Below are 26642 nucleotides of genomic sequence, written 5' to 3'. Positions count from 1 at the left end.
TCTATGACTAGTTACAATTTGAATATAAGAAAATGAATACAACGATCGATCTTTTGTATTTTATTTACTTATTTTCTGTGTTATTTTCATCAATTTTCTATAAAAAAGAGTCATATAATTATTAAAAGATCATTTTTATTATGATCCTTCTTTCCAAAAAAAGTAAAGAAAGTGATGCTCCTATAACCATTTATAATTTTAATAAAAGAAAATAATCTTACAAAAAAATTCTTTGTTTAATTACAGATCATCTCCTATGTTATTCTTATTAATATCATGGGAAAAGGGTAATATAACGAAAATAACATTTGTAATATATTACTAAACTAAGTTAGGCTATATTACAAAACGTGGATAGTTTAGGATGGTATATGATGGTCACCAATTGAGTTATAATCAATTCGCTTTGAGTTGCTTACCAATGTTAATAATTGATGATTAGACAATTCGAACAATTTCGAATTTATCTCAAATTAATAGAAATTAAATCTCATAAATTTACTCATCCCAAATGTCAGTGATTGTTTTTCAACCTCTTCCTATTCTCTTTTTTAATTTTTCACTCGGTGTTCAATATTCGTATTGAGGCTTGACTAAATTCGAATACGCGCCGGAAAGTTTCACGGCCAAGAATATGTTTTACCACTTATCTTAAAATCTAGATTTTCAGATGTCGGCATTGGACTAGCATTAAAATCTATAAATACAGAGTGTAAAACAAAAAACACCTTCCTTAGTACCCTGTGGCCAAGAATGTGTTTTACCACTTATCTTAAAAAACTAGATTTTCAGATGTCGGCATTGGACTAGCATTAAAATCTATTAATACAGAGCGTAAAACCAAAAACATCTTCCTAGTCCTGTGGCCAAGAATGTGTTTTACCACTTACCTTAAAAATCTAGATATCCAGATGTCAGCATTGGATTGGCTTACAAATCTATAAATACAAAGTCTTTGTAAAACGAAAAACACATCCATAAGCAATTGTAAGGTTAATTGTGTCCACTACTTGTTTCTAAATATTTCCAAGTTCAAAAGCAAAAAACCATGGACAAAAATCAGAAATTGAGCTACGATGTTGGTGTAGCTAAGGGCCAAGCCCAGGTTTGCATTAATCTTCAGTATCTCTTCCATGCGATTTTCATTTTTAGTTGGTGTTTTCTTTTTATATGTTTAAATATTGACGATAGAATTATCCCTTGCAAGTTGACCCGGATATAACTACGATATAGAAAATCATGGTCCAATCTTAGTTTTACTAATTTCATTCAATCGAGTAGGGGCGTCTTTTAGCCTTTTTTTCAACATAGGTTCTATAGGAGTTTTGTTTTTTTTAAAACATTCCATTTAGTGAGCTTATAGTTAATAAAGTTGATGAAAATCGTAGGAGACCATGACGTTACATAACAAATACAGATAAAAAATATCTGTGGATCCGTCTAAGTATTAATGAACAGAATTATATGATACTTGCATTGGTGAAAACATTTAATGGATTTCGGACACCACCAGTATCGTTTTGGAACGAAAAAACTCTTCCTTTCTGCATGAAATTTGTCTTATTTTTTCACTCTAGATGTCTATACGTAAAAGAAGTTTAACTGTTTTAGCTACTACTTCAGTACTTCCTAGATAACACTGTGATAATTTTTGAATTTGCGATGCCTCAGGAAATAGGTAATCAATTGTTGGAGAAAGCTGGGACTGCTGTGCAGTCTGCCAAGGAAACAGCGCAAGAGGTTCGGACATTATTAATTATTCATTTATCAATCAAACGTGACATTTACACAAATAGCCGACCGAATTTACTATTTACTATTCTTATCCGGTATACATAAATTATATATCCGCAAGCTATTTTTAGCTAAAGCGGTTGAGTGAGCGGTTACTTAGATTTGTTCTTCAAAATTCATTTAATCTATATAAATAATTTATCCAGGGCCCGATAACCTCTTTTTAGAAGTTTAAGTACCTTTAACTCAAAATCTAAGCTTCGCCCTAGCATCCTGTAGATATTAGTCTTTGCAAAAAAAATCTGAAATTTTTAAAGGTTATTTATATTAGAAATATTCTTTTTTATTTTGGTGAGATTTTGATATAGGTGGGGCAGCAAGTGAAGGCCAAAACACAAGAAGCAGCAGAGGCCGTTAAAAATGCCACTGGCATGAACAAATAAACCACGTTAATTTCTACCATATTATAGTTTATGAAGATCTTAATTTCTTCTACTTCAATTGGGCTACCAATTTATGTTGCTTAAGTTTGAATTATTGGTGAGAACTTCTGCGTTTCTGAATTATATTTCAGAAGCAGCGTCTGTAATAATATTGTAATAATGTTTCGTTCTTAATTATAAATGCATATATAACAGCACTTGCAGTAGCTATATGATCCAAATTCACTTGGATGTACGAGCTTTGCTGTTCTTATACCTTCGTGTTCTTTTTAAGACCATGATCTAACTTCCATAGAATATTAGAACTTTTCTCAAGATTACAACAACCTGAAGGAAATAATAATTAATAATTCTTATCAATAATTTTCCTTCATCTGTTACGGAATTAAATGTTTTTTACATGATAGTTTGATTTATGCGTTAAATAGTATGGAAATAATTTCCTATAACCACTTATGATCTGACTAGAGGAAAGTGACCCTATCAAAATATTACGTATGTGTTTTATTTGGGGTTTTAACATATTTCATATAAAAGTGATCTAACTAATAATGGACCACAAATTAGAATTGAATCTCCCGTCAAATATCCTTAGCGCCACAGTTTTCGTTAAGTTTTACGGGAAAATTAGGACAATTTCGTAAAGTTCAAGGATAAATTTAAACTTTTCCCTTGTATACAAAAGGACATGTATTGAAAAACTTTCGCCAGTAAATAAGCATATTTAGACCAATTTTATATTTAACGGTAGGGACAAATCTCGACGAAACTATTAATGATGACATATTTGGACAATTTCACAAAGTTCAATGGCATATTTGAACGCTATCCCTATTTATTTATTTATTTATTTATAATGATGGAATAGATTAATTGTGATAAAGCCAAACTCATTTGCGTTAATTTAATTAGTGCATTTGAATTACAAACCAAACTCATTTATCTTGTGGTCATAAGCTTCCATTTTGATTCGCCAAAGTGTGTCATTTATAAACTTGGCAAGCATGAATCGCGTCACGACCCAACACATGAGTAATCCTCAACAGAAGATAAACATATAAATAATGAATTATAATCGCGAAATTTACAATAACTATCCAAGAATTAGTGTCACAAGTCATGAGCGACTAAGAATGAGAATACAACACAGATATGAAAAATTAATATCTATTCGAAATATTTAAAATTGATATACAAGTCTCAAACTACCATGAACAAGATGACAACTTGCAAATGGAACACTACTATATCTTTATTTCTTGCTCTCGAACTCTACAATATTATATGATTATGCAGTTCTACCATGTAAAATAAGTACATAAAATCCATAATGTTAAGCTAGCATGTGAAGGATGCCTATAATATTATTCTAGCATGAATAAAATGCTCAAACAGTCATACAATATTAATCATGACATACAATATCCTACCGTGTTAAACTAGCATATGAGAGATGCCTATAGTGTGATACTAGCATGTGAAGATACACTTATAATGATGACATAAGTAAATCAATTAGAGCATATGAAGTGAAGCATATACCAAACAAGGCATAAAAGGCATAAATTACTAACTCAAGCATGAATAAATCTTAGGATATGCATATACGCTCGTCACCTCACATATATGTTACTTCAAAACACATAGCACGTAACAACAAGATAATTCTTAAAAATAATTTCATCAAGTCAAGATTAGGCAAGATACTTACTCTTCTTAGGCTAGCTCTATTCTTCTAAATCCGCTTTTCCTACTCCAAATTTAGCAAACGAGACCACTCTAGCCCAAAGAGTGTTGCACGATATCAAGCAAAATCATAAGACTCAATTCACTAAGAATTATTTTTTTGAACAAAGTCAACAAAAGTAAATCTTGGGCTTGTAGAAGTGTGTGACCATCTCATCTAAAAGTTTAACCTGTTAGAATGAGCACACTTATATTTACTTAATTATATCTTCAACACCCCTCCCCCCCTCACGTGCGACGTTGATTTTTTTTTTGTTGAGCCAAGCACGTGAAAATTCTTTTTTATTATTAGGTGGTAGTGAGACTCAAACCCAGAACCTCTGCCTGCTCCAATACCATGTTAAAGTGTGTGTCCATCTCATCAAAAAACTTAAGCTGTGTCATAATCCAAAATCCACCTAGTCGTCAAGGCACCTAACCCTAGTACTAGGTATGCTTAACATATAATAAGGTAACTCAAGTAAAAGATCAATAACAATGATATTCAGCTTAAAGTATGTATATTTATATGCATATTGCCTCGTATTTTACTCATATTTCGTAGATTTCGGATGTGTAATGTAATGATTTATGCTAATTCGTGGTATTTTTATATGTAGGAATTATCCGAAGGCAATGTGGCACGAAGGTGCGTGAATTGAAGCAAAAAGGGAATGAAATGGGAAAAGGCCACAAAGTAGAGCTCAGGCTAGCGTGGGGCGCTACCTTTGGCGTAGAAATCAGAACATCAAAATCCCCAGTGCTAGGGATAGCGCCCCATGCAACCCTCGGTGCTGGTGACGAAAATTTCTCCTACCTCGACCGGGACAAGGTTATTTCAACCCAAGACACCCTCAACTCATATAAAAGCAAGCCTAAACCTATTTTGGAGGGGAAGCCGCCACTTTGAGAGGAAAATACACACACGGAATACTTAGGAGTAAGGATTCTCAGTTTTTCTTCATATTTCTTAGTATTTTTAGCTATTCAACACTTGTGAAATTATTTTGATTTTATCATGAGTGGCTAAAATCCATAGTTCTGGGGTTGTGATTCATCCATAAATATTGTTGTTTGAAGTTGACTTAACCTTGATTAGAATTTGCTAATATGTGATTGTTTTTTTAATTCTGTGATTAATTGCTTAATTGTCAAGCCAATAGTTAGGTTCTATTTACTATCTATGCTATGCTTGGGAAAGCTACGTTTAGATTAGAGAAGAGCTGAAGAGGGCATGATCTTAACTCTGAGTGGAGGGTAGATTTGTGGTTAGGATAGGAATATACCTAGTCACCATAATCAATTGAATATCATAATCTTAATGCTTTCTTAATAGATAGATTCCATAGGAATATAGAAATGTAGGCGTTAATCTATTTTGAATAGGCGAGTAATAATTCGGGAGAATACTACGAGAGAAATTATTTGATTAATTAGCAACCATGAGCGAATTTTATGAAAGGGAGAGTTAATTAGAACGTAATAGGATTGGTGAATCGATCACAACCCTGAAATATTCATCTCTAACTGAATACACAACAATTATTTTGCTGCTTGATTAATTAGTAACTTGTTAGAATTATTGCTTAGTATAATCACACTTTTGAACTCTGATTGACTCGAGTGAATAATAATCTTGGTGAAACTAGTAGGTAGTTAACACAAGTCTATGTGGGTTCAACACTCGATTTATTACTTTATTAGTTGTACGACCACGTATATTTGCGTGTGCGTTTGGGAGCAACACGTTTTTGGCTCCGTTGCCGGGGACTTGAATATTCACTACTTTACTAGCTTTTACTTTAGTTGTTTATTTCGTCAAGTCCAACGTTTCTTATTGGTTGCTCTGCTCTCAGGAACTTTGATTGAATGCGAAGGGTCAGAAGCCAAAATAGACTTTCAAGGCTTTGACCCCGAAGCTGAGAGAACATTTCACAAGAGGTTGAGAGAAGCAATGGATACAAATAATCTTCAGGCACTTGTTCAATTACCTGTGAATATGGCGAAGGAGCAACATATGGTTGTTCAAGAGGTGGCGATGCCCAACATTGCTAATGACACCTCCAGCATTGTGAAGCCCAGAATCACTGGGCACTCTGATCTAATACAGAGCATGATCCAGTTATTACATGCAAATGGGCAGTTTATGGGTCTTCCACGCACAAGGATCCACAACAACACATTCTGAACTTCTTGGAGATTAGTGATACTTATATCACTAATAGAGTCAATCCAGACTATGTGAGACTCACACTATTCCCATTTTCTCTGTTGGGTGAAGCAAAGCGGTGGTTGAAGGCGGAACCAGCTAATTCTATTACATCATGGAATGATCAGGCGAGGAAATTTTTGACACGGTTCTTCCCTTTAGGTAAAACTGCAAAGATTAGAAGTGAGATAGTGGCTTTTAAATTGAAATCGGGGGAGTCTTTATATGCAGCTTGGGAGAGGTTCAAGGGGCTGCTTAGAGATTGTCCTCATCACAACCAGACGAATAAAGTGTTAGCTCATACCTATAGAAGGGCTACATCCAGAGACAAAGATTGTAGTGGACGCTATTGCAGGAAGTCAAGTGTTGGAGAAGAGCTTCGATTAATTTTACTGCGGAAGGCATGTCACTTGCTGGTTGAACTTGAAAATAAGGCGTAGTGGGCGATTAAGAAGTTGAACATGGACTTTGAAGCCACTAGCGAGAAGAGGCTCTTGTAGTTGAATGAGTTAGATGAGTTCAGACTGTACTCCTATGAAAATGCTAAGCTTTACAAAGAGAAAACAAAAAGAGGGCATGACAAGCGTATCAAGCTGCGTCACTTTGAACTGGGACAAAAGGTACTATTGTTCAATTCCATGCTTAAGCTATTTTCCAAAAATTTAAAATTGAGGTGGTCAGGTCCATTTGAAGTGGTGAGAGTTACTCCTTATGGCGCAATTAAGCTGCACGCTTTAAACGGTGATAGAAATGTTTTGGTGAATGGTCAAATAGTCAAACACTATTGGGGAGGTGTCATTGATCGTCAGAAGTCCAAAGTAATACTCGCCGATAAGTAAGCGAGGCCCTGCGTCATGCCTCGATCTTAAATCGCGCACTTGTTGGAAGACAATCCAATGTTTATTATTTTTGTAGTTTAGTTTTTTTCTTTTTAGTTAGAGTAGATTAGAGCTTTTCTTGTTTTCTTTGTAGTCATAGAAATTATAAGTAGAATGGTGTGGTATGTGTATAATGGATATATTAAGTGCTCAGGGGGGATCGGGGTCTCTTCAAAAAAACAATAGAAAAAGGGAATATCAACGCCCAGGCCAGCGCCCAACGCTACCTGGGGCGCACAAAACAGGCCCAAAAATACCCCCAGCACCAGGTCTAGACGGACGTACTGGGCTGGGGCCAGGTAAGTTTAATTTTTTTTTTCTTTTTCATTTTTTTGTTTTATTACTTTTATTAACCCAATCCCATAAAACCCAACACAATTACCCATTTCTACTCGCCCCTTAACCCATCTCCTATTACCCATACCCATTCCCCACCTAATTAAAATAAATCTGACCCCCTAAACCCCCCTTACCGTATCTCTCTCTCTCTCTCTCTCTTTCTCAACTGTGTCTCTCTCTCTCTATCTATCTATCTATCTCTATCTCTCTCTTAATTTTTCTAGTTTCTCTCTTTCATTCATCTCCAATCCCCCAAGTATGTTCCCCCTTCTCCATTTTATATTCCTCATCCCCCATCCCAAATGACCCCAACCCAAATTCCCCCATAGTTGTTCTTTCGAACTTATTTTCTATGGTGGGTGGCCCTAATGTGTAAGAAATTGGTTGTCAAAATTGGTTGTGAAGTTGTCTACGGAGTAGTAAACTACAATTCTCTACACTTCATTTAAAATTTGGGAGGGACACCATTTTTCACCATTATTGAATTGAGTTGCACACCTTTGATGCCCACCACGTGTTTGCTAAAATGCTTGAAAGAGTAAATTGTGCACTAGTGAAGTCTGAGTAGCCAAGTGTAGTTGTATGTGATGTTGGGCTAAGTGTGAGGTGTTTGGGGGGTGGTTTTACATAACTTGAAGCTTATCTTTAATGTTCACATGGCATAACCACACCACCCACACCTTGTATCATGTATTATGTATGTTGTATCACTTGTTTAGGATTAGCTAGTGTAGTGTATTAGTTATAGAAATTGGAGACCATGCGTTTACTTACTTGCACTAAGACTAAGTCACTTTTCCATGATCAACTACTTGATTTGTGTGGAATAGTAATTTAATTATAATTGTGTGGAATGGGGAAATCTTGAGTACCCATCGCCGTGTGGTGCAATATTTGTGCACTTTTCAACCACTATTGTGAGTATAGTACATAGAGCCTTCCGTTTTAAGTGTGGGGTCATCTTTGACTCTCACGATAACCTTAGGCGGGTTTCTTGATTCATTCTCACATTCATGTTTATTGTGTTGTAGGTTGCTATGGCTCGTGACAGTGCTACCAAGGGAAAAGGAGTGGGGAAGTCCTCTACTACTTCTCCCCTTCCTAAAAGCGCAAGCAAGGTGAAGGGTCATCTCGCCAAGCAAAAGGCAAGCAGGTTGTTGGCGGGTCAAAGAGGGCAACATCGGGGCCAATGCCCCAATTGGATTTGGTTCGGGAGGACGCCATCCATTGGTATCACAGCTTTGATCCATATGGGCGGCACGTCTCTGAAATGGGGATTAATGTGACCACCTTGGAGAAGCATTTCTCGGATGTGCTAGCTCGGTTGAGAGATATGAAGATGGACAAGTTCCTTGAGAGCCCGGGACATGCCAATTTGAGCATGGTAAGAGAGCTATATGCAAATTGGAATGAGCATTGGTTCATGTCGTGGGTTCAAGGAAAGGAAGTGCCATTGGATAAGACGTCCTTATGCAAATTCTTAGGAGTTAATTGCCCTAATCCGAGGAGACTACAAAAGTTTGTCAAGTGTCCAAGCTACCAGGCCGTTTGTCACACTCTATGTGGCATCGATTCTAATGCAAAATGGACGAGGACATAGGGAGATGACATCTTGAGATGATCCAATTTGACATCAACAAAACAGCCAAGGTATGGCAGAACTTTATGCAGGCCGGACTGATGCACTGAGTAGACTCGTGCCTGAGTGTGTTTTATTTTTTTTGATGACTGGGCGACCCATCAATGTGGGTGAGATCATGTTAGGAGAGATGGACCACACACGGTTTGGGCGTAAAATAAAAAGATTCTTCTTTGGGAACCTATTGATACAACACATGCTCTCTCTTAAGATACCTGAGTACCCCCGTTATGATGAGGTGGCGGAGGCACCAAAGGGATTAATGGACATTACTTCCTTGTTGGAATATATGTCCAAGCTGAGCCAGGCTGCGTGGAATGAGAGGGATACAAACTTTAATAGATATCTATATAGCTCCATGAATGTGATAATTAACAAGTTGGGCATGACACATGAGGAGCGGGTGCATCTACACAATGATATCTCCAGTTCTTCAAAAGAAATATTCGGAAATTGCGCCAGAAAAGTGGGGATTTTGACTGCTTATTAGCGCCTTTTAGCTTTTGTTTTAATCCAAAAGCATTGAATTATATTCTCGAAACTAATGAAATTGTTCAAAATTGCAGGAATGTTGGAAGTTGGCCTCTCGAGATGAAATCCGACTCAAAAAGTAGTCCAAAGCACAAGGCAATAAAGGGCGCAGAAGCACAAATGTGCGGTCTGCATAAGAAATTGTGGACCGCAGAATTCCATCTGCGGCTGCAAACCAAGAGGAAGAATTTAGCAGAAATATGCACAAAGTGCGAACCGCACATGAATTGTGCGGCCGCAAAGCAGGGCTAAGAGTCGAAGATCAGAGAGTATGCAAGAAGACCAAGTCCAGGAGCCTCTGTGAATTGCGGACTGAACAACAATTGTGCAGCCGCAGTCCTAATTGTGCCTACCGCAGAAGATTTGCCTTGCGGCCGCAACCCATAAATGTGCGGCCACAGAAGATTGCTTCGCGGCCACAATTCAGAAATGTGCAGCCGCAGAACTCTACTTCCTGCCATATGAAGAAATCTGCGGACCGCACATGGAATTGTGCAGACGTAGAACCTCTCGAGGGGTATTTTTGTCTGAGTTTTTCAGCCTTGTATAAATAGATGAGTTTCGCAAAATTAGGTTAAGTTTGAACCTCTTAAATTATTGTATCCATTTTTCTTTACTATATTATGAAGTTTTACTTTGCTTTGGTGTATTTACAATAGATTTAATCATTTTAATCTTGCATTATGAGTTTAATTAGTTTTTCTTCCTTATTTTCTTCGAACCCCATTATGAGTAGTTAGACTTTTACTAGGGTTGTGACCCAACCCTAGTGTGTAAACCTTATGGGTATCTAATTTAGTACTTATTTATGAGTGGGTGTTGATTATTTAGCTTAGTACATGCTTTAATTGTAGAATTAATGGTTGCAAATATTAATTCAGGCCTATTTGACTTAATCTCTACTTGAGAAAGAAGGACCTAGTCTAGAAATAACTAGGCTAACAAGGAATTGGGTCAATTGAGAGATTGATTAAATCAATTAAAGGGTTCAACCTAGAGATAGTAATAACCTAACTTGAGCTCTTATCAACTGTTTTGGGTGATACCCATTTGGTCTTGAGAAAGCCAAATTGGGCAAAACCACTCTCTGACCGAGAGGTAGTGAGTGGGTAATTGAGAGTTGAGATCTATAATACACCCCAATCGATAAAACAAGCATCAAAGTCTTTATCCTATTAGTCAAACACCTAGGTCATGGTCACAACCCTAGGACTTTTATCCGTTTGGAAAAACCTTAAAAACAAGTATCTCTAGTCTTCTTTCTTTATTTTGCAATCATTAGAGTAATATTAGAAGTATCTCTAGTCTTCTTTGTTTGACTAGCAGGGAGTTCTTCTTTCCACCTTACTTTATTTTGAATTTTTATATGCATTGGGGACTATGCATAATATAAGTGTGGGGTGGGGGAACTACTTTCTGAATTGTAATTTTATAAAACTATATTTTTATTAGTTTTTCTTTTAGAATTCATAGTAGACATAGTCTAGTTATTTAGTAGTAGTCTAGTTAAAAAAACAAAAATATAAAAAAAAAAATAGAAAAAGCTCGGACTTTTCCCGACGATGGATCTCTATGATAGTTTTCTTGAGGAATTAAAGTTCGATTAAAAACATCAAAAATATTTTCTTTTTCAGGATAGTTAGGTAGTATCCCTTGGTTTTTCTTTGGGTCGGTTCTTTTTCAAGGTATAGCTTGAACCGGGTACTTTATTTTTATTTTTTTTAGGAGTAAGATAGGAAAAAAACTGAGTTACTTTGAGGTACTTGTTGACATGTTTGGTGCTGACACATTAGGATATGGCATGCGCTCTGTCATCCTGTTATATTTGATTTGAATTGTGATACCTAAGTAATATAAACAATCTACTCTGTGATGCCTTTTTCAGTTGTTTGAGTAGTATGTCACCTAGTGCATTATTGCTTAAAATTTCTCAACTATATGTACCTGCTTGAGTTAAGGGTTGAATAGAACCGTCTTGATTTAGTCATATGCAATATGTGTGTGAGGATTTGTGTTCTTTTGTGCTATCTTGTGTAGTCTAGAACTTGCTCCGTGTGTTAATCGAAGCGAAATCATTAAGTTGTGCTAGTCTAAGAGATGACATAGGAATTTCTTGCTTGATCATAGATGTGCTTGTCACTTACAAATAAAATTTTCCCATTGCTAGCCCCTTTGAGCCTATAGACCTTTTCATTGGCACCCACATTACAAGCCGTGCCCCTATTTTGTTTTTAGTTTGAGCTTGTTGAACCTTTACCTCCAAAGGCACTTAGGCGCTAAAAGAAGTAAGGTGAGAGATTGGGAAGTAGCTTTCGAGTGGAACCATGGAAGGGCCCTTAAGGTGACTACATTTATAAAAATACCACTAGATGATGAACCTTAATGTATGGAGTGTGTTTTTTTTTAAAAAAAGGAAAAGACAAAAAAAGACAAAAGAAAATTGCAAGAAAAAATAGACAAATAATGTTGATAGTCAAAAATAAGAAAAACACACACCTCCTAATCTTACTAATTCGTGTGAGTGTGGATGTAGAAGTTCTTAAATGAAAAAGGGCTATGTTGTGAATGGTTTGTGGCGAGTGAATTGACTGAGAAGAATACGTGCTCGATTCTTGGGTGTAGTGTGTTAAAGTGCTTAGGAGGGTTAGTAACTATTCCTAAATGTATCCTATCCGTCCTGTAGCCTACATTACACCCCATAAAGTCCTAATTGATCCTAGAGTTTGCTAGCTTAGATTAGTAGAGATGTACACTATAGACAAGCTTATGGTACGACCATGGGATGCACATGAATTTCTTTGTGAGAGTGAATGACTTTTGTTCAATTGTGTGATGTCCTTAAATTATATTCAAGGTTATATTTGAATGTGTGGACTATTTTTATAATCACACTCTTGTTTGTTGGTTAGGGCACATGATCTCATGACATATTGGTGATGTTGTTAACTTCTCTTATTGGGTGAGTACGTGAGTTGAGGGTACTTAGTGGTAACGAGTTAGCTCTTGAGGTAGGGTGGTTATGGGTAGGTTGTTGGAATTGGTTGAATTGAAATGTTTATACTTGGGCATGTATAAAATGGGAAGAATGTGAATTTCGTATGTTCATACTTGATTGCAAGTATCGACCATAGTCAAAGGTAGAGTGTATGGTTGAAAAGCTAAATTGCTCCTCCATAGTTGAGATGTACATTGTTGGGAGTAGTTGATAGTCCTATTGCTCGAGAGAGAGCAAGAGTCTAATTGTGGGGAGTTGATATTCGCCTTAAAGTATGTATACTTGTATGCATATTGCCTAACATTTTACTCATGTTTCATAGATTTCATATGTGTAATGTAATGATTTGTGCTAATTTGTGGTATTTTTATATGTAGGAATCATCAGGTGGAAATGTGGGACGAAGGTCTGTGAGTTGAAGCACAAAGGGAACGAAATGGGAAAAATGCCACAAAGTAGCGCCCAGGCTAGCGGGGGAGGGGGGGGGTGCTACCTGTGGTGCAGAAATCAGAACTTCAAAATCCCCAGTGCAATGGCTAGCGCCCCATGCTACACTAGGCACTGGTGACGGGAATTTCTACTACCTCACGGGCTGCACATTCATCGCAGGTTCAGCATGAAAAGTTCTAGAGGGAGACTTTTGCGGTGCGTTATGTGACCTGCATAATTGTTCTGCGGGCCGCAGAACGGCCGCAGACTTGATCAGACCAACCCAGTTTTTGGGACCATTTCTGCGGTCCATTTTGTGGGCCGCAGATCTGATTTGCGGTGCACTCTGCAACCACATAGCTGATTTTAAAAGGTCCATTTTGTATTTTTATAACTCGACCCCATTTGATTAAAAGCCATTGGGGCTCGTTTAGAAGGCAAAAATCACATATTTTAAGAGAGAGGGGAGGAACTAGAGAGAGAAAGGGGAACTCCAACACCTTCCACTTCACCTTCTTGCTCAGGACTTGGAGAATCCACAAGGAAAGCTTGAAAATTGTCTACTAAAGAGGTAAGGTTCTAGCCCTAGCTTTCAATTTCGAAATTGGGCTGGGAATAGATAATGGGGAGTGTGATTTCTAGGAGTGGGAGTGTTCTTTGTGCATGCATGTACCAATAAAGGTGGTGGAGAGGTCGTTGAGCCAATTTGGGTGAACTATTGGTGTTGGATTGGTTGTGGGGTGAGGATAATCTTATAAGAACCTGTAGTCAAATTTGCACACCTAGTGCTTGATGAAATGCCTAGGTGAGCTGAACCCATGAATCTCTTCCTAATTATGGTTCAATTATGTTATATCTCTAAATAGATTAAAGTTGCTCGGATTTCGGAACGTTGTAGTAGTTTAAGGAAAGCTCAAGCGAGGTATGTTGGCTAAACTTATCTTGTAGAGTCGAATTCCATGATGTTCTCATACGATTCTTGTATGATTGGCCCAAGTTCCTAATTCCCATGTTCTGAGTCATTCCTAATATATTCAGTTATTCCAATTAAGCATTATGTCGAAAATTATATGTTCAAAATGTGTTTCAATTGCCCATATCATATTATGTTATCCTTCGGAAATATATTCAAGTATGGCTCATGTATCATAAAGCTATGACTTCAATCCATGTTCCAAATGCAAAATTATGATGCCTTATTTTTGGAAGGAAAGTTCAACGTGTTTAAGACTTCTATTGCTCATATGCATATTCAAAGTCTTGATTATAAATGCTCTTATTGTTGATAATCTATGATGATGCTTGAAAGTGAAAGAAGTAAGTATGAGATATAAAATGTGGCCATCGCGCCAAGATTGAAAACTACGCTTGTGGCCAATAGTTCCAATGAAATGAAAGGATGTGTGAAATTTTATGAAATGAGTTTTAACTCCTTTATATAATAAATGTTTTGGGAGCATCGTTTAGTTACCGAAGAAGGGTAGGTTGAAATAACCTAATCCCGAAACTACACGTGCCGGTGTAAGAGTGATTGAGGGGTAAATCCCCATATTGATGTGTTGAGATTATTCTTAAATGGGACGAGATTGATATGTTGAGATTATTCCCCTTTAATTGGGATGAGATGATTACTAGCGGAAGTAATGTCAACCCACACGACATTGTGGTGAGACGGTTTAGCCGATCGGGCTGAGATTGGACGCCATGTCGCGCACATGGTGGTGTTGTGATTGGATGTCTTTAGGTGAGATGGCTTAGCCGATCGGGCCGAGATCGGACCCCATGCTAAAAACACGGTGGTGTATCGGTACTAAAGATCTCCCAACCTGGAACTATTGATAGTTACTTGAAAAATTATCTTTCTCTTAATTTGACGCTTTAATATTATTTGAGGCTCTAATTGATTCCATGTCTCTTTCTCCTTGTACTGTTACTCGATTCATGGAGAGTGTGTTTAGTCTTACATACTAGTACTACTCCATATGTACTAATATTCCTTTTTTTCTGGGGCCGCTGCATCTTTAATGGATGCAGGTGGTTCCATAGTAGGCGGCATCGATCAGTGATAACGGTTCACCCTCTTAGCTGACTTGGTCAGCCCCACTTCATATTGAGGTCTTGTATCTTTTGTTCTTTATGTTTAGTATTTTGAGGTATAGCCGGGGCCTTGTTGCCAACACCATCATATTACTCTTTTGTATCCATTAGAGGCTTCATAGACATAGTATGGGTTGTATTTTGATTTGGGTAAGTCAAACTAGAAATATTGTATGTGTATCACATGTTTCCACTTCTAACTATGAATGTGTAATGTATTTTGGGAATTGTAAATGAAGTAGCTAATGGTAGTGAAATTGGTGTTGTTCACATAATCTTCTCATTGTCTAGTTAATGGAATACATCTTCATTTTATTCATGGGTAAGGTCGGGTAGAAGGCATCATGTAGGCTTGTTTGACTAGGATATCTCGGTTGAGCGTCAGTCGCGCTCCCCAATGTTGGGCCATGACAAGCTTGGTATCACATCCTAAGGTTTTAAAGTGTCCTAGGATGTCTCGGAGCCGTGTCTAGTAGAGGCCTTCTTATCGGTGTGTTATCGACCACATCTATAATTAGGAGGCTACTTGGACGTTTAGGAATATCACCCTTCTTTGATGTTCTAGATCGTGCGATACAGTTGATTATAAGACTGTTCCTCCTTTAACTCGTGCATTGTTCTAATTTTCAGTATATGGCTCCTAAGAAGAAGGTAATAACACGCCAAAACGCCAATGCCACCTCAGCAGTGGCAGTTGATTCTATACCTAATGATGTGGGTAAGCACCCGAGGAGTGGAGATAACCCCCCCCCCAACCATAACACCGCATGATTCTACAACTCCTACCCAAACTACATCAATTCCTACACCTACTGAGGGTGCAACGATTCCTCTTCCAACTGATATTCCAGTTCTACCTCCAGGCTCAACTCCTGGTCTTAGTGTTCCTAATGAGGATCTTAGGGGAGCCATACAGATGTTGGCTCATATAGTGGCTTCCCAGGCCCAGAGATTGAATATTGCACCTACTTCTTCCAGCCAGCAAGGGGATTATGCTAGTTCTAGGGTGAACAGGTTTCTTCAGTTGGATCCTCCAGTGTTCTCGGGTACTAATCCTGAGGAGGACCCCCAGGACTTTATTGATGAGATGCACAAGACTCTCCGAGTTATGCGTGCTACTGAGACTGAAGCAGTGGAGTTGGCCTCCTACCGCCCGAAAGAGGTGGCATATTCTTGGTTTGAACTGTGGGAGGAGTCCAGTGAGGAGGGGAGACCTCCGGCAAGGTGGAGTGAGTTTGCTGACACCATAATCAATCATTTCTTGCATGTCGAGACCAAGGCAGCCCGTGCCACTGAGTTTCAGAGCTTTAAACAAGGTAGCATGAGTGTGTGGGAGTACCATATGAGATTCGCGTGCCTGTCCAAGTATGCCATTTACATGCTGTCCACAATGGAGGCTAGAGTTTGCCGGTTTGTGCAGGGCCTCAGCCCCTTGGTTATTAATGAGGCTGCTACATCTGCCTTGAATTTTGATATGAACTATGGGAACATGGTGGCATTTTCTCAAGCCATAGAGGCCCGCAAATTGAAGAATAGAATGAAGCGAGAGGAAAGCAATATGGCCCGATACGAGATCAACTTTGGTGGTTCTTCCAGTGGTGGAAGATCAGTATTTAAGGGAGGGTCATCCTAGCCATCCCAGTCCTTTGCTCAGTCTTCAGTTAGTGCACCACCATCAGGGCACGATCAGTAATAGTGGAGCTATTTCAGACCCAGTCAGGGCAACAGGGATCCTACCATTAGGGTCGGCCTGGAAGGAGATTCCAGCAACAGCGGAGGGCCCCATGCCCTAGGTGTGGGAAGATGCATTTAGGGGCCTGCTTCATAGACCTACCCATATACTACAGGTGCAGTATTAGGGGTCACATTCAGAGGGATTGCCATTCGTCTCACCAGAGTGTGGGCAGGGGTACGACGCAGCCAACCAATTTTGCAGCTACTACATCTACAGCACCTCCTCCAGCTCGAGGCACTCTAGCACTTGCAGAGAGGGGTGCATCTAGGGGTGGAGCACAAAGTTTGGGAGGACCTAGCCAGTTTTATGCTATGAGGGGTCGCTAGAGTTCATAGGCTTCTACAGATGTTGACACAGGTATACTGACTGTCCAATCTCATGATGTATATGCTCTTATAGATCCTGGTTCCACTTTATCATATGTCACTCCCTATGTTGCTGTGGAATTTGGGGTAGAACCGGAATAGCTCCATGAGCCGTTCTCTGTATCTTCTCTAGTTGGTGATACTATTGTGGCCGCGTTGTTGAGCTGAGGGCTATGCGTGGTTTTGGTATTGAAACTGTTTTGAGAAAATATTGTGGCATATGGGCACATGTTGTGAAAGTCATTTTATTGTGTTGTTATATTTTGGCACACATGGTATTGTTGAGAGGATTGTCGGGGTGTTCGCACGTGAGTTATCTCTGCTATTGTTACTATTGATATTTGCACATGCGGCGTGACAAGGCGGGCTATATATGTGGTTTGCGCATGTGGCGAGATAAGGTGGGAATATTATTATGTGCGTTCGGCGAGACAAGGCGGGCATTTACTTTATTATTACGCACTTGGAGAGACAAGGTGGGATATGTCGGGGAATGATTTGTGATGGCCTGGGGGAATTGTTATTGTTGTTATTTGTGTAGTGGTGTGCCTACCCTGTGTGAGTTATATCATGTACATTCCGTGGTGATCATTTCTTATGTGTCATTCATTGTCTCTGCTCTTACTTGTTGACTTGAATTATGGTAGAACACTTGCACAAGCATACACATAAATAAATCACCCATATCGGTTGAGAAGATGAATCCTGATGTTATTGACCATATACATGTACTCCCGTGTGCTTGCCTTTTGTGTGAGAGTTATCCTATTGGCACGTGAGTTGTTCGTGCATTCATGAGTCATTGTTATTGCTGGAACGTGATTGGTCCGTGCGGATATTAGATATTGTCACTCTCTTGGCACGTGAGTCATCCGTGTGGTTATGAATTTGTAATGTGGGCACAAGAGGCCAAGTGATTAGAGTTCAATAATTGGGACTCGTGATTTGTGATTATGAGGTTTGGTACCTCGTGGGAATTCCTGAATAGATCTGGTGTAAAAGTGGTTGTTCTTGTTGAGTTGTTACTTGTTTTTCTTTATTTGGTTTCATCGGATTTAAACTGTGTCCAGCTTACTCTACATCATTAATATCTGTTTGCTTCTTGTTGCTAATTGTTGCTTCTAGTATTTCATTGCGAGTATTGTTTTGTCATCCTTACCATGCTTAGCTTTATATTAACATTGTTTCCCCGTTAATTCACCTTCATACTTGTTCATGTTGTTTAGTCCAGTAGGTGTCTTGACTGTCCCTCGTCACTACTTTACTGAGGTTAGTCTTGACACTTGCTGGGTACCGCAGTGGTGTACTCATGCTACGCTTTCTGCACATTTTTATGCAGATCCAGATATTTCGGAGTTGGTTAGTCAATAGCCAACTGTTCGGGTTTTGATGTGGAGACTCAAGATAAATCTGGCGTCGCGTTCGCAGGCCTCAGAGTCACCTTCTGATATTGTACATGTACTATTTATTTCTATTCTGAAACAGTTATATTTAGGTATTTTTCTAGCAAACTCAGTAGAGCTTATGACTTGTACTACCGGTTTTGGGATTGTTGGCAAATATGGAAATTTTCATATCAAAATTCATAGTTGTTGGTTAAATTTGATATTAATTAGAAAGTGTTAAGCTTACCTAGTCTTAGAGACTAGGTGCCGTCACGGCATCCTACAGAGAGAAATTGGGGTCGTGACAACATTTCACTTGTCTTTTCATATAAATGACGAAGGACATGAATTGATAAAATTATTATTATTTTGTATCAGATATTGGTTGCTTTATTTTTATCAAACCTTGTTCTAGGAACTTGAGTTAGAGAGAGTCTATGACACTTATTGAGTACTGTTATGGTGTACTCAGCCCTTAGGGGCCCCTCTTCAGGGTCTCATTTTTTTTTACATATTTCAGGATAAGTATGGCACATGATGTGTGGACAGGGCTAGGATGACTCTCTTTCCGAGGTATGATGAAGCACCACTTTTATTTCGTGGTAGCTATCATGTTATTTTTTATTTTCTTTTATTGAAATTATTCCAAATGTTGGTTATATTCTTTGGTATAGAGGCTCCATGGATAGTTGTGTTGGATTGTAAAAATAGGATTGTGGACGTCATGCATAAAGAAATAATTATTTAATTTGATTATGTCATTTTTATAAAAAATTTCATATATGATTTTGGAAATGAAAAATATTTTGTGACTTGATTTGAAAATGTACAAGATTTTCAATTAGCTTCCGCAATTATACTTGGTCTTGACATATGGGTTGGTTCGCTTGGGTCGGGTAGTGTACCGGGTGCCGGTCATGTGAATTTAGGTCGTGACACATATACACTCGTCACCTCGTATATGCATCACCCTCGCATGTAAAAAGCAATATCATTAGTAGGAAAAAAATTTTCAACAAAGTTAGGCAAGATACTTACCTCTTTTTGAACACAATCAACATTCCAACATGACTTTTCTTTTAAAAAAAACCTCCAAACCAATCAAATCTAATCAAAAATCGTTCAAACAATTCAAAACAAGGTTTAGAAATTACACACGAATGAAAAAGGTTCAATCTTTAACTAAATTGAAAAAGTCAACATGGGCCCGCATGGTCAAAATTCGATATTAAGACCAAATCTTGATTACCCATTCACCCCCGAACCCGGATATATAATTTATTTTTCTGCTTGAAGTGTAGAAAATTGGAATTTCAATTGTGCTTAGCGTGTTAGTTTCTGATGTATTCTTTCTTTATTTTTCGTTTCATCGATTTGACTTTATATTTTTTTTTTCAGGGTGATTGGTGTGTGTAGTTGCAGTATTTGGATTATTTTATTTCCTGAAAAATTGTAGAGTCGTTTTTAGTTGGCATTTCCTGAAGCAATTATGAGACGTTCAAAGTTTATCATGATGGATGACAATTGATGCATCATTACCCAAGTTTTGGTTGATTAAGATAATATTTGTGCCTACATAGTTCATATTATTTCTTTTCGTCCAAAAGAAAAAATGCTTGTGCCTATAGATTTAATTTCATGTGAAAAAAATGAAGGTAAAATAATTTTATGTTTTTATTATTGTTAGTAATTTTCTTTACACCTAAACCAACATATACAAGGATTCAAATATAAAATGCTTTCTTCAATTATCTCCTCATTTTTCTTTTTTCTTTAGCCTTATCTTTTCTTTTGGTTTTCAAATAGAGAGTGACATTCCGATAGCTATAAAATAAAATTCTGAGTAAGGTGTAGTTTAGGAGAGAAAATCTTTTGAAGGATTCCTTCCTATAAATTCTGGTCAAATTCATTGTGTCTTGTAGAGAAAAGTTTCTTTCTTTTTTGTTAGTAAAAGTAGGAGGAGATTGGTATGTGAAGCATCTGAATTATGTTTATCTTGCATTTTCTGACCTCCTATATCTCATGCATTGTCGTAATTCATAGTATATAAATTTCTAAAAGTTAACTTATTCAACAATAGTTTTGTTGTGTCAGTAATATCTAATTCTAGAATATTTTGTTGTTTTAAATTGAAAATATGGGAGATGATTATAGGCGAAAATTGATGGGAGCAGAAATATCTATACATGAAGGGAGTGTTAAATTGGTAATGAAAGTTATTTGAAGAAGAATAAATTTTATTATTTTAGAAGGGATAACAAATTCTAAATATCCGAAGGGAAATAACAACTAGGGGTCGGAAGAAAAGAGAGAGAAGAGAATCAAAGAAAAGGAAAAAACAAAAAGGAAAAGAGGAAGGAAAGGGGAAAAAATCATGTAAGGGGAGGGGGGGAGAGAAAGGAAATAAAGAAGGAAACTTTGAAAAATAAAGTTGTGACCCTATAATAGATGAATAAAATACAAAAATCACATCTTATATTGCTTGATTTGACCTTCTAAAGAAAGAAAATCAAAATAATATAAAATACACACCAAATATCATTAACTCAAACACTTACAAAATTGTAGAGAATGAAAGTACTCTTCGAAAAATTATAACAAAATATGTGTAGAATAATAAGAAAAATTATCAAGTCTAATTTTTTTAAAAAGTATTTAATGGAGTTTTACAATTAGTAAAAAATAATTTTCTATGTAACTTATCTTTTCCTTGAAAAGAAACTAAAGTAACTATTAATAGAAAAGTAAAAATGAGATCTAACTCTTCTTTACCCACACAAAAATATTTAGTTAGAAATGACTATTAAATGAGGGAATTAAACTTAGGTGCCCACAGTAAATATATAGAGGCTTGTGAGGAGTTAGGAGTTAAGACTAGAGGAAACAATGGTTTATTTGTTACATTTTTTTCTTCGATTTTCATTATTTTTTTCTTCTATTCAGGAAACGTGTGTTAGGACTCACCAATTCTCTCCCAAGCGCATTTGATAGAATTTATAAGTGTGACTGTGTGAATGCATCAACACATATTCTATTAGCAACTGAGTTTTATTTGAATTTTTAAAATATGCTCAAACAAAAACGAATGTAGGTAATGAACTTTATGTTTTTTTTTTCTTTTAGTGCTCTACTTGCTTTAATTATTATTAGTATGATATCAATAGACATCATTTTTATAGATGAGAATGGAATTTGATATTTTTCACGGTTCTTCTTTCTCAATAAAATTTAACCAATAAAAACTATTTCATAAATTAGTATATTTTTTAGAAAACAATCGTGCCAAGCGCGACAATTTAACTAGTTTATATTATATATTAAGACCACAAGATTCAATAACATCTTGCTACATACAAATACATTTTTAAGTTTAAGAGCGTACAAATTAAAAATCTTTTTTTCAACTCTGTGCCCAGTATTATTTTTGAGACTTTGCAGCCTTTTGAAACCCAAATCACTTGGCAAAACAGTCGTCTTCTTCGGCAAACTCCTCGTACGTTCCTCTCTGACTTTACCTCTCCAGTTTTTTCTTTTCTTCGTTTCTTAAGAGAGTAAAACCCTATCCCCTTCCCACCCGCTTTATTTGTTTTTCTACTTAATTTTGACGGTACAATAGTAAAAAACTGATCCCTTTTTCCACTGCTTTTTCTTATATCATAAATAAGAATAACGAATTGGGTTGCTTGCATTCCTTCTGTGCTTCTCTGACTGCTTAAAGAAAGCTCTTCTCTAATTTACTCTAACTTTTCATATTTCTTTCTGATTTTTTAACAGTAAATTTGCATTCTTTTTTTTTTTTCCTTTCAAGGTGTAATGGGGGGGAAATAGGGGCGGATGTACAGTGTAAGTTATGGGTTTATCCGAACCAAGTAGCTTTGGCTTAGACATGTATATGTGTTAAAAATGTACTAAATAAGTACAAATAATTGATTTCGTACCCAGTAAATTTGCATTTTTTTTCTTTATTCCAAGGTGTAAAGGGAGTGATTTTGGGCAGATGTAGAGTATAAGTTATGGGTTTATCCGAACCCGTTAGCTTTGGCTCAGACCTGTATATGTGTTAAAAAATTCACTAAATAAGTACAAATAATTGATTTCGTACATAGTAAATCAAATGAGGTATGGGAGAATCATGAGCTCAAACCCATAAAATTCAAATCATGGATTTGCTCCACGGAAAGAAAGCTGCTAGTCGTCTAATTGTTTTCTTTCTGTTACAGTTTTCTTTCTGATTCATTTTGCTTTTTTTATTCCTTCATTTCTTTTGGAGGTCAAATTGTTTTTTAAATGATAATGCTATTGTTAAACATTTGTCATTTTAAAAGTATTTTTAGCTGGAAAGTCATGTTTTTGAGAGCATTTGCCATTTGGTGGACCATTGTAAACTATTATTGATATGCTGTCTTTGCTATTAGGAAGTTAGTCATATATTGTAGACTTGTAGTTTGTAGGTGCAGGATTTTGGTTTCACTTTCCTTAACTCTGGGCTTTGGTAGGCAATTGCTCTTTCTATATTCAGTCAATGCACTTCTTATGAAGAGTGTAGACGACACTTTTATAATTTTGTTAGGTGTTTACTTTTTCCTTTTCACTCTTTAGTTCAACTTAATTTCTTTTGGTTCTTGGATTCACAGGTGCGTTGCAAAAGGTTCTTTTGCATGTGAATTAGAATAAATTGAAGTGGGAATGGAGTGTGTGGTTCAGGGAATTATTGAGACTCAAGTAAGTTCACTGAGCACATTTCGCTTCCTGCAAAAATGTGCCTGCTAACTTTATGGCGTTGAATATGGAATTTAGCATTTGAATATAGAAAAAGATTTTGACAGTGCAAACCATATCTGCAGCATGTTGAGGCCCTCGAAATTCTGCTTCAAGGGCTTTGTGGTGTACGTAAACAAAGCTTAAGGATCCATGAACTGTGCCTTAAGAGTGTTCCAAACCTAGGTAAGTGAGTTTTCTTCGTAAACTACTATGGAACTAGGAACCACTAATTCAGTGGTCATGTATGTAGATATGCGATTGAGACAAATTCTTGCAATCATATATGCATCCATAGGAAGTTTTCTTACCTTAGCTGTTTGATATAGTTGGTTTTTTCTAGTTTGTGGTCCATCTCATTCTAGTTGTATTACGGCGCGACATGACAATTATTGCATTGAATTATGTGTAGGTATTTTTTGCTTTCAGTACATCTTATGTGTAAGTTGAAGAACTCATGGTTTTGGCTTCATTAGCTTGTTGACTGCCCTGTTTTTTTACAAAAGGGTGTTTGTTATCATGGTTTATTGATGAGATACTTGTGCTTGTTTGACATGTCATATCTTGTCAAACGGCCACTTAAGATCCATTTTACATTTTTCCTTTTTCTCCCTTCCACACTTTTCTCCTTGGGTTATTATAACCATGAAGTCCGTTACTTCTCATTCTCAGGCTTAGTAGCATCAGAAATACGCCTCTTATGTGATCTTGAGCAGCCGGAACCCACATGGTAAGTGATCTGTTTCATACTGTGCCTAGCTCTGGCGATATGTGAAGCCTAAATTTTTGTGTGAAATTAAATATAGGACTGTTCGACATGTTGGTGGTCCGATGAGAGGCACTGGTGCTGAACAAATCTCCGTCTTGGTGAGACCGATGATAGAAAGCAAAATAAGCAAGAATGCATTGCGCATGTTTTATGCACTTGGCTACAAGCTAGACCACGAGCAGCTGAGAGTTGGTTTTGCATTTCATTTCCAAAGAGGTGCCCAGATAACTGTTACAGTTTCATCCATCAACAAGATGTTGAAACTTCATGCAACTGATGAGGCAGTGCCTGTGACACCGGGCATACAGCTAGTTGAAGTGACAGCACCTGCTTCATCTGAAAATTACACTGAAGTTGTTGCTGCTGTATCGTCCTTCTGTGAATATCTTGCACCGTAAGTACCTTTATATTGGTTTGTTACCCTGAGGTGAATTGAGCTTATAAATAATGGGTTGAACTGAATTAGTACTTTCGACAGAGCATAGAGATATATATGTAAAAAATCACCAAATTTCAAAAGTATAACGGGGTTAGAACCTAAAGGTTGAACCCCAACCAATTTAAATCTTGGATTCGCCTTTGGTTGTACCTGGTATTTATTGTTAGGGGAACTAGTTTTATTTACTTATTTCTATCATTTGGTAGACATACAAATGGTTTCTATTTTTTTCAGGCTCCTCCATTTGTCAAAACCTGGTGTGTCAACAGGGGTTGTTCCTACTGCAGCTGCAGCAGCTGCATCTCTCATGTCAGATGGCGGAGGCACAAAAATGTAGTATTAATACTTTGCAGCTATTTTATTTATATTCTTTTACATTTTGGTTGCGGTCCTCATTGCTGGATAAGAGACCTATTTTGCCAAATGATAGCCCTCCTATAATTGTTGTTAAGATGCTGATCAATACACAGTAGTGTTTTTGCATAAAATAGAGTTATAGTATCAGCCAGCTTAGTTCAATTAAGGGTGGAGGAATCTTTTCTCTCTTTCGATAAGTTCCTTGTTATTGATTTTGATTGTTTTTCACCAAGGTGTTTATGTGTTGATCTTCATATCACGTGGAGATGATCAGATTTTCTTTATCTGTATCAGATCAATGGTAGTGGAACATTTTTTTTATAGAGTTAATACCCTAAAATCCCCCTAAACTATCAAGTTTTTGTCAGTTTTCTACTTAAACTATTCGGTGTCCCCAAAACCCCCTGAACTATATTGCCGTTCATATTAAAAATCTCTCATTGCATTCTTCGAGGTACGTCTAGTACACGCTCCTAATTGTCTAAAAAACGTGTTAAGTAGCACTACACGTGGCTATTTAACTCAGTCTAAAACCCGTCTAAACTATCACTTTTTTGATAGTTACCTACTTAAACTATCTGGTGTCCTCAAAATCTCCCTGAACTATATTCCCCTATATATTAAAATCCCATGTTGGACTTTTAATGGTATGTCAGTCTAACTATATTAACTTATGGTTTGTACAAAGTTTTTATATAGTTTACTCATGATGTATTACTCTCGAATGATTGATTTATTCTAGGAGTTTTGACCAAAATAATATTTAATATACTGTGTTAATTTTATGTTTAATTGTGATTGTGTTTTATGATAGACTCCAATTGATAAGTCCTTATTTATATTCACTTTGTAGCACAGTTAAAATATAAATAAAGTCATGTAGTGTTGTATTTCTTAAAAGTCATCTTATATTACATAAAAAAGATTACACAATAAAATTTTGTAAATAAAAAATTAATTGCCAGCAATTACATTCTCTAATTCCAGATTAGATAAAGAAGGTTCAAGAGATTCAACTTTATTCTTTACAAGGTGTTGCGTTTAATAAAAAGATTTAAATTGATATTTTTTTAACAATATGTGTAAGACATGAAAGAAGACTAAAAGAAGAAAAAGAATAAATAATTTTAGAGGAAACAAGAGGGAGAAATTTTTTCATAGGAAACCCATACGGAGAATCGAAGAAAAAAGGTTAAAAAATGAAGAAGAAGGTGAAAAACAAAGAAGAAAGGTGAAAAAAAAGAGGAAGAATGGTGAAAAATAGGAAGAAAGATGGACATAATTGAAATAAGGAGAATATTTATTAAAAAAAATAAATTTGAAAGAGGGTTAGGTTAATTAACCATTATTTTATGTTAAGTGGGCCATTTTGATGGCTTTTTTTCAGCTACCATGCGCTCCTAAGCGAGTATCTACACATGTTATGCCAGGTCAGCGACGAAGGGTTTTTAATACGAGCAGCAATATAGTTCAGGGGGTTTTGGAGACACCGAATAGTTTAAATAGGAAACTGACAAAAATATGATAGTTTAAGGGGGTTTGAGGGTATTAACTCTTTTTTATATGGTTTCAGATATTCATATACTAGTTATTTGGGGCACTAATTTATCAATTTCTATACTGTTTATGTGAATTTTGCAAAGTAGTTGATATAAACTGAGATAAGAGAAGAGTCATATTATGTTGAAGGCCAGCATTAACATAGTTAATAAAGCTTCAAAAGACCTTAAACGAGTGACGATTCTATCTAATTTCTATGGAAATGTTGTTGTTAGTTAATATTAAATGATCAGTTCATTTTAGCGGATATTTAAT

The 26642-nt window shown here is 36.7% G+C and overlaps 1 protein-coding gene, 1 long non-coding RNA gene and 1 other non-coding gene across 4 annotated transcripts; 2 read left to right on the top strand and 1 right to left on the bottom strand.

Moving 5' to 3' along the window:
* Window positions 1-986: 986 nt before the first annotated feature.
* LOC104085817 (uncharacterized) lies at window positions 987-2587 on the top strand. 2 transcript variants are annotated; one of them, XR_011410942.1, is made up of 4 exons: window positions 987-1105; window positions 1672-1740; window positions 2103-2319; window positions 2452-2587. It is a non-coding gene; the product is annotated as an uncharacterized lncRNA (long non-coding RNA). The 2 variants fall into 2 exon arrangements; XR_683953.3 differs by lacking the exon at window positions 2452-2587 and having other exon boundaries at window positions 2103-2432.
* Window positions 2588-6284: 3697 nt separating this feature from the next.
* LOC117274090 (small nucleolar RNA R71) lies at window positions 6285-6391 on the bottom strand. Its single transcript, XR_004504166.1, has one exon. It is a non-coding gene; the product is annotated as a small nucleolar RNA R71 (small nucleolar RNA).
* A 15453-nt stretch (window positions 6392-21844) lies between these two features.
* Window positions 21845-25045, top strand: LOC104085818 (mediator of RNA polymerase II transcription subunit 18). Its single transcript, XM_009589937.4, has 6 exons — window positions 21845-21997; window positions 23139-23226; window positions 23349-23448; window positions 23935-23992; window positions 24069-24425; window positions 24705-25045. Exons 2-6 carry the CDS (start codon window positions 23191-23193, stop codon window positions 24805-24807), a joined length of 654 nt encoding a protein of 217 aa, XP_009588232.1. The 5' UTR covers window positions 21845-21997; window positions 23139-23190; the 3' UTR covers window positions 24808-25045.
* Window positions 25046-26642: the final 1597 nt, after the last annotated feature.

Source organism: Nicotiana tomentosiformis, chromosome 9 (genome assembly GCF_000390325.3).
Source record: "Nicotiana tomentosiformis chromosome 9, ASM39032v3, whole genome shotgun sequence".
Classification (NCBI taxonomy): Eukaryota; Viridiplantae; Streptophyta; class Magnoliopsida; order Solanales; family Solanaceae; genus Nicotiana; species Nicotiana tomentosiformis.
The sequence above is the reverse complement of the archived record's forward strand: the minus strand, read 5'-3'. Positions and strand labels throughout refer to the sequence as shown.